The sequence below is a fragment of the Gopherus evgoodei genome, chromosome 7 (assembly GCF_007399415.2).
Source record: "Gopherus evgoodei ecotype Sinaloan lineage chromosome 7, rGopEvg1_v1.p, whole genome shotgun sequence".
Taxonomy (NCBI): domain Eukaryota; kingdom Metazoa; phylum Chordata; order Testudines; family Testudinidae; genus Gopherus; species Gopherus evgoodei.
The window spans coordinates 130,706,311-130,716,850 of NC_044328.1; the positions used below are offsets into that span (position 1 = coordinate 130,706,311).

At 63.7% G+C, this 10,540-nt stretch overlaps 2 protein-coding genes across 3 annotated transcripts in view; one reads left to right on the top strand and one right to left on the bottom strand.

Moving 5' to 3' along the window:
* The window catches only part of CAMK1 (calcium/calmodulin dependent protein kinase I), a 27,155-nt gene extending 23,678 nt beyond the window's left edge, over positions 1 to 3,477 (top strand). Inside the window, exons 7-12 of one of the 2 annotated variants that reach the window (XM_030569762.1) lie at positions 50 to 125; positions 508 to 620; positions 795 to 873; positions 1,116 to 1,203; positions 2,518 to 2,644; positions 2,784 to 3,477. In XM_030569762.1, the coding sequence (XP_030425622.1) occupies positions 50 to 125; positions 508 to 620; positions 795 to 873; positions 1,116 to 1,203; positions 2,518 to 2,644; positions 2,784 to 2,851 (551 nt within the window). In that variant the 3' untranslated portion in view covers positions 2,852 to 3,477. The remainder of the gene's footprint in view (positions 1 to 49; positions 126 to 507; positions 621 to 794; positions 874 to 1,115; positions 1,204 to 2,517; positions 2,645 to 2,783) is intronic. The other variant, XM_030569763.1, reaches the window with a different exon arrangement.
* Positions 3,438 to 10,526, bottom strand: OGG1 (8-oxoguanine DNA glycosylase). Its single transcript, XM_030569756.1, has 7 exons — positions 10,405 to 10,526; positions 9,599 to 9,942; positions 6,344 to 6,523; positions 5,810 to 5,988; positions 4,778 to 4,925; positions 4,587 to 4,636; positions 3,438 to 4,455 (listed from the first exon to the last, which is right to left on the bottom strand). The coding sequence occupies exons 1-7, from the start codon at positions 10,500 to 10,502 to the stop codon at positions 4,186 to 4,188; spliced, it is 1,269 nt and encodes a 422-aa protein (XP_030425616.1). The 5' UTR covers positions 10,503 to 10,526; the 3' UTR covers positions 3,438 to 4,185.
* Positions 10,527 to 10,540: the final 14 nt, after the last annotated feature.

The window sequence follows — 10,540 nt, forward strand, 5'->3', positions numbered from 1 at the left end:
TGAAGGAGACCAAGACCCAGCCTCACAGACGCCCCCCTCCGTCCCTCAGCCCCTGAGGTGCTGGCCCAGAGACCCTACAGCAAGGCTGTGGATTGCTGGTCCATCGGTGTCATCGCCTACATCCTGTAGGTACTGCGAGGCTGGCGGGGGGGTGGTGCTGGGATCTGGGGATCCCCCTGGACTGGGCGGGTACATGCCCTGGATCCCTCCTGTGATTCTCCCTCCCTGCCCCCGGTTGTGCAGTTATCCCCATCTGTCACCTTCCCAGCAGTGAGCTCTCTCTCTCTCTCTCCCCCCCATCTCTCCCACCCCCCCCGACTGTGTGGGTCCCCCCATCTCTCACCTCCCACCCCGCAGTGATCTCACTCTCCCCCCCCCGACTGTGTGGGTCCCCCCCAATCTCTCACTGCATCCCTCAGCAGTGATCTCGCTCTCCCCCACCCCCGACTATGCGGGCCCCCCCATCTCTCACTTCCCCCCAGCAGTGATCTCTCTCTCCCCTCACAGGCTGTGTGGTTACCCCCCCTTCTATGACGAGAACGATGCAAAGCTCTTTGAGCAGATCTTGCGGGCTGAGTACGAATTCGACTCACCCTACTGGGATGACATCTCCGAGTCAGGTGCACAGGGCTTGGGTTCTGCTGTCCCCACGGGCTCCGGGGTGCCCAGGGCGTGTGGGCAGGGGCCGGCCTGGCCAGCGGTCACATGGGGGGGCTGCAGAAGAGGAGGGATGTGGGGAGGGTGGGCAGGGGCCGGCGGGTGCCATGATGGATCTTTATTGTCTCTGGTTCTAGCCAAAGATTTCATCCAGCGCTTAATGGAGAAGGATCCCAGCAAGCGCTTCACATGTGAGCAGGCCCTGCAGCACCCCTGGTAAGGGGCCCATCCCTTGTCCCCCCCGGGGATCCCCTTTGACAAACTACCCCACCCTGGCATCCCTGGAGTGGGACAGGGACTGTCCCTCCACAGCCAGGACTTGGCCACTGCTGGGTCGTTCTGCCCCCAGCCTTTCTGGGCCTGCCCTGTAAGCAGTGTGTGTGGAGGGGGTGGTAGCTGCTGGGGTCCTGCCACCCTGGGTACCAACCTCCTCCCCCCCGCCCCCGTGCCCCTCTCAGGATCGCCGGGGACACTGCGCTGGACAAGAACATCCACCAGTCTGTCAGCGAACAGATCAAAAAGAACTTCGCCAAGAGCAAGTGGAAAGTGAGTGCACCCGCAGCTACGCTATCCCCGGCCTCTGCCAGCAGGGGGTGCTGTGGGGAGTGGGGGCGGGGCACAGGCTGACCAGCAGAGGGCACTGGGGTGGGGGCACTGGGCTCTCCCAGCAGAAGGCACTGTGGGGAGAGGGGGGGCAAGGCACTGACTGTGGGGGGAGCCCTGGGCTCTCCCAACAGAGGGCTCTGTGTGGGGGGAGGCACTGGGCTCTGCCAGCAGAGGGTGCTGTGTGGGGAGGGCTGTGGGGTGCTGGCGGTGGGAGGGGGGAACGGTGGGCTCTCCCAGCAGAGGGCTGTATGGGGGGGGGACACTGGGCTTTCCCAGCAGAGGGCGCTGTGTGTGGGGGGCACTGGCTGTGGGGGGGGGCACTGGGCTCTCCCAGCAGAGGGCGCTGTGGGTAGGAGGGCGGAGCACTGGCTGTGGGGGGAGCACTGGGCTCTCCCAGCAGAGGGCGCTGTGGGGGGGGGCACTGGCTGTGGGGGGAGCCCTGGGCTCTCCCAGCAGAGGGCGCTGTGGGGGGGGGGCACTGGCTGTGGGGGGAGCACTGGGCTCTCCCAGCAGAGGGCGCTGTGGGGGGGGCACTGGCTGTGGGGGGAGCCCTGGGCTCTCCCAGCAGAGGGTGCTGTGGGGGGGGGCACTGGGCTCTCCCAGCAGAGGGCTCTGTGGGGGGGACACTAGCTGTGGGGGGAGCCCTGGGCTCTCCCAGCAGAGGGCGCTGTGGGGGGGGGCACTGGGCTCTCCCAGCAGAGGGCGCTGTGGGGGGAGCCCTGGGCTCTCCCAGCAGAGGGCGCTGTGGGGAGGAGGGCGGGGCACTGGCTGTGTGGGGAGCACTGGGCTGTATAGGGCCCTATCAAATTCATCCCCCATTTTCGTCAATTTCAGTCACAGTTTAAAAATTGTAAATTTCATGATTTCAGCTTTTTACATCTGAACTTAGGGGTGCTGATTGTCAGGTCCTGACCCAAAAAGGAGTCATGGAGGGGGCAGGCCTGCGGTATTGCTGCCTGCGGAGCTGGCCCCAGTCAGCAGCCGCCGCTCGCTGGCCACCCAGCTGTGAAGGCAGCAGCGCAGTCCCCCTCACATAACCTTGTAACCCTCTCCCCCGTTTGAGACACGTTGTGAAATCTACTGCATGGGGGAGAGGCACACAAAAGTCCAGTGTTCGCGATCTGTGATGCACTTCTCATGGCCGGGAATTTAGCAGGGCCCCACTCCTGTGCTTGCTGCCCTGGGGCTGGCGGTGGAGCCAGTCCCTGTTAGCTAGCGGCGCCCGTTCACCGCTGCCCCTCTCTCCTGGTACAGCAAGCGTTCAATGCCACCGCCGTGGTGAGACACATGAGGAAGCTGCAGCTTGGAACCAGTCAGGAAGGACCCGGGCAAACCATTCCAACCAGTCCCTGCGAGCTGCTGGAGGCTGGCGCCAGCCACGGTGAGTCTCCGAGTCTCCAGGACGAGGCCAGGCCAGGGACTCCCCGTGGGACACTGAATTGGGTGGGCTAGCTTCCCGTGCCAGGCTGAGCCGAGCCCCCAGGCAGGAATGCTGCATCTGATGGCCTCTTCTCTCCCGGCAGGGGCAGACTCCAGGGGCTGCGAGAGGTCGCTGGGGCCCAGCTGTCACCGCCCCCCCCAGGACTGACAGCACCCAGCATGGCCCTGCCTCGCCAGCACTGCCCCACGGGGACGAGCTGCGTGGGGTGGGGGCGCTGGCTGCCACTGGAGGCACCAAGAGCTGGTGTCATTGCTGCAGCTGATCCAAGCTGGGTGGCAGGGCACAGCAGAGAGCTGGCCTGGGACTGAGCCTCCGGGGGAGACAGCAACAGCAGCTGGCGCTTGGGGCCTGGCCGCCCCACCTGCAGGGTGCAGGCTAGGAATCCAGCATTTCCCCTGGGGCAGAGCCAAGGCCCAGCCTCCCTGGGGGCCACGCCTGGGCTAGGCCACTGACCCTCCCCCGTGCTGGGGCCTGCATGTACTTGCTCATGCCACTGCAGCCCCCTTCCCTCCCCCCCCACTGCACAGGCGGGAGCTCAGGTACTGCGCTCTGGCCAGATCCCCAGCAAGGCCGGGGCTCGGGGTCGGTGCAGCCAAGCTGCAGGGTGACGGGCTGTGGAATAAGGGGCTGATTCACCTAGCTGCAGTCCCCACTTTTAGCCCCCGTACCTTCCCCTCCCCATGGCCCCAGCCCCTCCCTGCATGTTCAAGCAGAATTTCCATGCAAGGCTCTTTCTACGTTGACGCTTGTATTAAAGGAAAGCAGCGAATGCAGCTTGGCGGTGGCTTTGCTCACTGGGGCCCTGGCCCGGCGGCCGAGGGAGCTGCCCTGAGCTCCCGGGGGCGTGTGTTCCCCCCACCTCCACTCGTGCTGTGGCCAGGCCAAGGCAAGGCTTTGCTGGGTCAGTGCCCCAGGCCCCTCAGCCTGTGACATGGGTGGGGGGACCTGAGGGGGAGGGTGACTCCATGCCCCCTGCTGAGTGCACATGGGAACCCTTGGCAGACCCTGCAGGGCACCCCCCAGGGTCCCACACTGCAGGCTGGCCATGTGCCTCTCCCAGTGCCAGGCCCAGCAGCTCTGGACTGCCCCCCCCGGCACCCAGCGCTGCAGCAGGCACCAGTGTTAGGGCCAAAGGGAAGGTCTCAAGCCCGGCTCCCATGGGCTCTCCCCCACGCTGAGCCTCAGGAGCCTCTGCCTGGCACCAGCTTTCTCCTAGGGGCGCTGTGCTGAGCCAAGGTGGGCCGGCACTGGCCTTTCGCCCTGGTGGGTGCTCCAGCCTGGCCTGTAAACATGGCTGAGTTTGCACTGAGCCCCCCTCCTCCCTCCAGCTGCTCTGCATGCTGATAGTCTGTGTTACGGACCTGGTCCATACACCCAGCCCCCAGCCAGGCACAGCTTTGAGAGGCTGTAACTGGGTCCCCCCTACTCTCCTCTCTCCCCCTCTGCCAGCGGCAGGAGCGGCTTAGCATGTGCAGTGCAGCTCAGTGCCCAGCCCCCTGTGGGGAGGGGCCAGTGCAGCACTTTCCCCCACCGGGCTGCTTCCGGCGGGCCCCACGGTGGCATTTGCCAGTCAGGGCACAAAGGGCTGGATCTGCTTCTATGCACAGAGTCCCTGGGGCTCCAGGTGAAGCTGAGTCCTGCCCCCCTGCTTCCAGGGCAGGGGTGAGTCTGCAGCGGGCTGGGCCTCCCTTCGTCCTGACACTTGTGCCGGGGTTCTGCCGGAACATCTTTAAATCGGCACAGAAGAGAACCTGCGAGATAGGGAGAGATGGGGAGCTTTGGGGTGGAGAGGGTGTGCCCAGCCGTGGGAAGGGGGATCTGTCCTTGTGCCCCTTTCCGCAGGTAAGAGGGCCCCTGGGGACATGCCCTGGGCACTACTCACCGCCTGCGCCCAACCTGCGTAGGGTCCCCAGAGCTGCCGGAAAAAGTCTCCTGAGGAGAGAAAATTCCAGTGAAGGGGGGAGCAGCCCCTGGGGCCACACGGCCTCCCTGCCAGCCTGCACCCTGCACCCCCTCTCCTTGCTGAGCTGCTCCCCAGATAGGGGGCCCAGCACGACCCCCCCTGGCACTCACCAAGCTCACTGTGCACACGCATCGTCACACACCGGGTGCCTGAGCCCAGCTCCAGGCCGTAGTCCCGCCGGGCGATCTGCCACACGTGGGTGTCCACAGGCACCGCCTCCGCCTTGTCCAGTGCCATCAGGCACACGCAGTCTGCCACCTGCCACCGACGGGGGGGGGGGGAAGAGGGGGTCAGGCCCCACCCCCAGCCATCAGCGCCCACCTGCCCCCTCCTCCAGCCATCAGTGCCCCCTCCCCATCTGCCCCCCTCCCCAGCCAACAGCACCCCTCACCTCCCACCCTCCCCCAGCGCCTCCCACCCCCACCTGCCTCCTCCCCCAGCCATCAGCACTCCCCCTCCCAGCCAACAGCGCCCCCCTCCCCCAGCACCTCCCACCCCTGCCTCCTCCCCCAGCCGTCAGCGCCCCCCCACCCCTATCTGACCCCCCACCCCAGCCATCAGTGCCTCCCCCAGCCATCAGCACCCCCTCCCCATCTGCCCCCCCTCCCCAGCCAACAGCACCCCTCACCTACCGCCCTCCCCCAGCACCGCCCACCCCCACCTGCCTCCTCCCCCAGCCATCAGCACTCCCCCTCCCAGCCAACAGTGCCCACCACTTGCCCCCCTCCCCCAGCACCTCCCACCCCTGCCTCCTCCCCCAGCCATCAGCGCCCCCCACCCCTATCTGACCCCCTCCACCAGTCAACAGCGCCCCCCACCTGCCTCCCACCCCCACCTGCCTCCTCCCTCAGCCATCAGCACCCCCCATCCCTACCTGAACCCCCTCCCCCAGCCAGCCAACAGCACCCCCCACTTGCCCCCCTTCCCCAGCCATCAGCACCCCCACCTGCCCCCTCCTCCAGCCATCAGTGTCCCCCAGCCCACTACATTGAGTTGCTCCTGCTATACGCATTCCCTGTGGGGGCCCCGCCCCCAGCTCTCAGCATGCTTGAGGATGGGGCCCTGTTCCCTGGCAGTCGCGCAAGGGTTGAGGTGAAAGGAGCCAGGGGCCTGTGCAGAGTCCCTGGGGCCCCAGCACTCACCTTGGCCCCCACGCCAGGCAGGGCGCACAGCAGCCTCCTGGCCTCCGGGTATGGGGTGCTGCGCAGCTGGTGCAACCCCTCAGCCCCAAACTGCCTCAGCACGGCCTGGGCACTCTGGCTCACAAACTTTGCCCGGTAGCCAAAGCCCAGAGCCCGGAGCTGTCGCTCACTGTCAGCACCTGCCCCAGAACAGCAGGTCAGCCGTGGGGAGGAGACTGGGCTGCGGGGGCTTGAGCCATGAGGTGGTGGGTGCTGGACTGTCGGCTGGGGGGATGGACACGGGGGTGGGTGTGGAGCTGCCAGCCGGCGGGGGAGAGCAGCAGGGGGCGGGCATGGGGCTGCCAGCTGGCGGGGGGGAGCAGGAGGGGGCGGGCATGGGGCTGCCAGCCGGCGGGGGGGAGCAGGAGGGGGCGGGCATGGGGCTGCCAGCCGGTGTGGGGGCAAGAGGGGGCAGGGCTGCCAGCCGGTGGTGTGAGGGCAGGAGGGGGTTGCAGGGCTGCCAGCTGGCGGGGGGGGGGAGCAGGACATACTCACCAGCTAGGGCTTGCAGTGAGGGGAAGGCGTGGTACGGCTCCGCATCCAGCTGGCAGAGGCGGTGCCCAAACGCCCGGCAGAGGCGCTCAATCATGCCCGTGATGCGCGCCAGGTGGTTGTTGGAGGTGCAAAGGAAGGAGAAGAGACACTCGACAGGGTCCTGGCGCAGCACACGGACACCTGCAGACCAGAGGGCTGCCTCAGGCAGGGAAAGTGCTGCCTGGCCTCCACATGGCAGTGCCACGCAAAGCCCCCATAGCCACCACCCCTCCCTGGGGCCAGCGCCCAATACCCCACAGCCCATGACTAAACCAGCCTGGGCAGGCCCCAGCTCCTCTCCCCAGCCACAGGCGCCAGGCAGGAGCAAAGTTTCGCCCCAGCCGCAGGACCAACACTCAGCAGGGCATGGCACAGCCAGGGCTCCACATGTGCCAGACTGGCCACCACCTCCTCCCTTGGCCGCTGGCCTTCACAAAGACTGGCTGAGCTGAGAGATGTGACTGTGTGCCCCACCCTGCTGAGCACCCCAATCCTGCACAGGGCCCCTGGAGCAGAGGAAAGGGTCTCTCAGCACTGTTCCTCCGAGAGCTCCCCCTTGCAATGGGCCCAAACAGCAGGGAGTCTGGTACACTGTTCCGGTACACATGGTGCAACAGGGCCTGGCAGCACGGAGACTGGGACTTGCCTCTGTCAGCGGGTACGCTCCACTGACAGGGCATGCCTGGGCGGGCTAACATCCCCCTCTGCAGAGCACACGCTAACAGAGTGTCCTGTCCCTACCGCTCCAAGTCAGGGGACAGGAGGCAGAGGCAGGGACTTGCCAAGTAGCAGCAGGTGAGACTGGAATCCAGCTCTCAGCCCTGTCCCAGCAGGTTCCTGCCAGGCTCACATGGGACTCGGGGGAAATGCATGAGCTGGTTTATCCGTGCAAGATGTGATGCCTGTTTGTTACCCCCGACTATTCCGAGACCCCTCTGGGAGACCCCCTGCTGCCCTGAGTGCCAAGACAGCCAGACACCCAGGGCAGTCAGCACTGGGGCGGGCCCCCAGCAATGCTAACTCACTGGGACATGAGCCAAGTGACAGGAAAGAAGAAGGTGCCAGAACTGCACTGGGGAGTTGATGCTTCCAGACAGCTGATAGCCCACAAGTGAGGAAGATTATGAATCAAATTGATCGAAAGGAAAAACGTAGACAGAAAAAAATTGGGAGTTCTTTAAGAAGAATTTATCAGATGGCAAAAACGCCATGATTCTACAAGTGAGAAAGGACAACTTTGGTTAGGAGGCCTTCCTGGTTCATTGGGGAAGTGAAGTGAAGGCAGCAATTAGAAATAAAAAACCTATATGTAACAAATGGGAAAAAGAGGAAAAATATGGCAATTTATATAAATTTAAAGTTATGAAATGTAGAAAATTAATAAGGGAAGCTAAAGAAACCAGGAGAAAATCCATGGCTGGCAAGAATGAAGAGTTTTTGAGAATATGAATAAAAGAAAGAACAACAGTAGAAGCCCTTGCTTCTGCTAGACAGAAATGATGCAGAAAAGGCAGAAGTGTTCGTTAAATATAACTGTTCTGTGTTTGGAAAGAAGCATATCGTGTCACATGAGGATGAAATAGTACTTTCCAGGCCATTAGCAATTTAGGAGGATGTTAACATCTACTAGGGACAAATGTTTAAATCAGTAAGTCTAGAAGACTGGCTCTCAGGAGTGGTAAGAGAGCTGATTGAGGAGATCTCAGCTACCGATGTTACTTTTAAGTAAATCTTGGACTAGCTGGGCAATTCCAGAAGACAAGGTGAGTGCTAAGGTCAGGTCAATATTCAAAAAGCGCAAGTGGGATATCCTGGTAACTAGAGGCCAACCCAGCCTGACATCAACCCCGGGCAAAATAATGGCAAAGTTGCTACGGGATTCAACAAACAAGGAATGAAAGGGCGGGAACATAATGCCAGCCCATGGCGTCTGAGACACATGGCACACGTCATTCTTTTAGGAGCTTCCATGTTTGGCCAATAAATGTAACTGTCGTAACTTTTGTAAGGCCTTTGCCTTACTGCTGCACAGCTGTCTGCTTCAAATATTTGCCCTGTACCATCTCAGTACAGTCCACGTTACCTGGGGTAAAGCCTGGCTAACTGCCAGCTCTCCCAGAGCAGGTGTCACTGGGCGACCACCATCGAATGGGGGCATTGCTAGCGGAGTTGCCCAGGAATCGGTGTGAGCCGGATGTTCTTCAGCATGCTATCGCTCATCTGGCAAGAAATCTGCAATCCCTGCTGACCACAGACTGAGGGAGGGGTAAATCTGCCAAGGCCAAGCAGGCGTGCAGCCAGCTAGGCCCATTCACACAAAACATGCGTTAGCTCAGCCTGGCAAGTTGGACATCAAGGGCCAAGGAGCGCTGCAACCCCCACCCCCCCAGAGGGGGAACAGTGTCCTACGAAGCTGGGAGACTGGAAAGGATCAGGACCTATGAGATTGGGTCCTGTGGGCAAGAAAGGCCCGCCTGGAGCTTAGGCCTGGCCTTACCACCTGGGAAACTGACCCAGAGCCCACCAGGTACTGCTCCTGGGCGCCCCTCAGACAGAGCCCCTGGGCGGGGGTGGCGCAGCACAGTGTGACATGGGAGAAGCAGGTGGAGAGGAAGTGTGCCGAGGCCCTGCTGGAGGGGCAGCACCCTGACATCCCCCTAGGAAAAGCCCACTCAGCCCTGGGCACCAAGAGCAGAGCAGAACAGCTGGGAAGAGCCACAAACCAATCAGGAGCCTGCAGGCATGTGGTGAGGGCTGGCCTGCTTCCCCCAGCTGAGGCTGGGCTAAGGGGCTCAGCCAGCCCCATTCTGAGTGACTTTCACCCTGAGGGCACGGCAGGGCTGCCATGCCCAGGCCAGGCAGCAGAGGAGAGGAACTGCCCTTGCTCATTGCCCATGGCATTGCTCAGGGCTCGTAGAGCAGGAGCTGTGTTGGACGAGCAGCCCCGGCCCAGATGCAGCTTGGTCAATGGAAGGCTCCTGTCCACCCACCTAGCGTCCCCACGCCCATGTGAGCCCCTAGCGCAAGATAGCCAGTGTCTGCCCGCCAGGGTCAGTGTGCTGGAGCTCTGCCAGTCCAGCCCCCACAGCGAAAAGCACTGGCCAGACGAAAGTCCCATTGAGACATTGCTCCTGTCCCAATCTGCCAGGTGACCCATGACATGCACATGATCCCCCCAGCTCAGTCCTCTGCTCTGGCTACCTGGCACCAATGTACCTGGGAAACTGGCAGCCACTTTCTGGAAATGCGGGTCCACAGCGCCCCAGGCCTGGTACAGCCTGGCCAGGTCTACGTCCAGCTGGAAGTAGTCATGGAGGATCTGCTGGGCTTCAAAGCTGTCTGTGCCACCTGAAGCTTCCATGGTGGGGGCCTCAGGGTGCAGGCTCCCCCCTGCGTCTCTTCCCCTGGGCTGCAGCTCCTGCCCCGTGGCCTTTGTGTGGCTGCCTTCCTCTTCCTCCTCCTCGTGAACCATGTACCAGAGCTGCTCCTCGGTCTGCCTGAGCGTCCACACCCGACCCGCCAAGACCCCGGTCCAGTGCCCAGGGCTGCGCTCCCTCCAGCTGGTGCACACAGGCCAGTCAGGGCCAGGGGGTGGCTGCCCAACACCTCTGTGCTCCTGGCCCACGAAGGGGCCTGGATTCTCCAGCCCAGGGCCCCCCCAACTGCCCCAAGGGCTTTGCTCACGTGCTGCCAGATTCCCAATGTGGGGGCAGCCCCCGGGACAGGCACGTGCTGGAGAGACACGAGGCCACGTGGCCAGGACCCCAGTGGCAAGGCACAGCTGCTGATCAGGCTGGGGTGCCGGGGGCCAGGAACGGGGTCTCGGTGCCGACTCCCGTCCAGTCTGCACTGGGGGGGGGCAGCCTCCGCCCCCAACCGCCCCGCCCCCCGCGGGTCCTCTCCCCTCCCCTCCCCCCTCCAACCGCCCCGCCCCCCGCGGGTCCTCTCCCCTCCCCCCGGGGTCCTGTCCTCCCCCCCCAACCGCCCCGCCCCCCCCCGAGCCCTCTCCCCCCCCCGCTGACCGGAAGGCCTGGCCACAGCGCAGCACCAGCTCCAGCCGCAGCTCCGAGCGCCCGCAGGGCAGGTGGCCCCAGAGCGCCGGGCCCCCGCAGCGCTTCATCCCGCCCGGCCACGGCGCTCTAGGCTGCCGCCGGCACC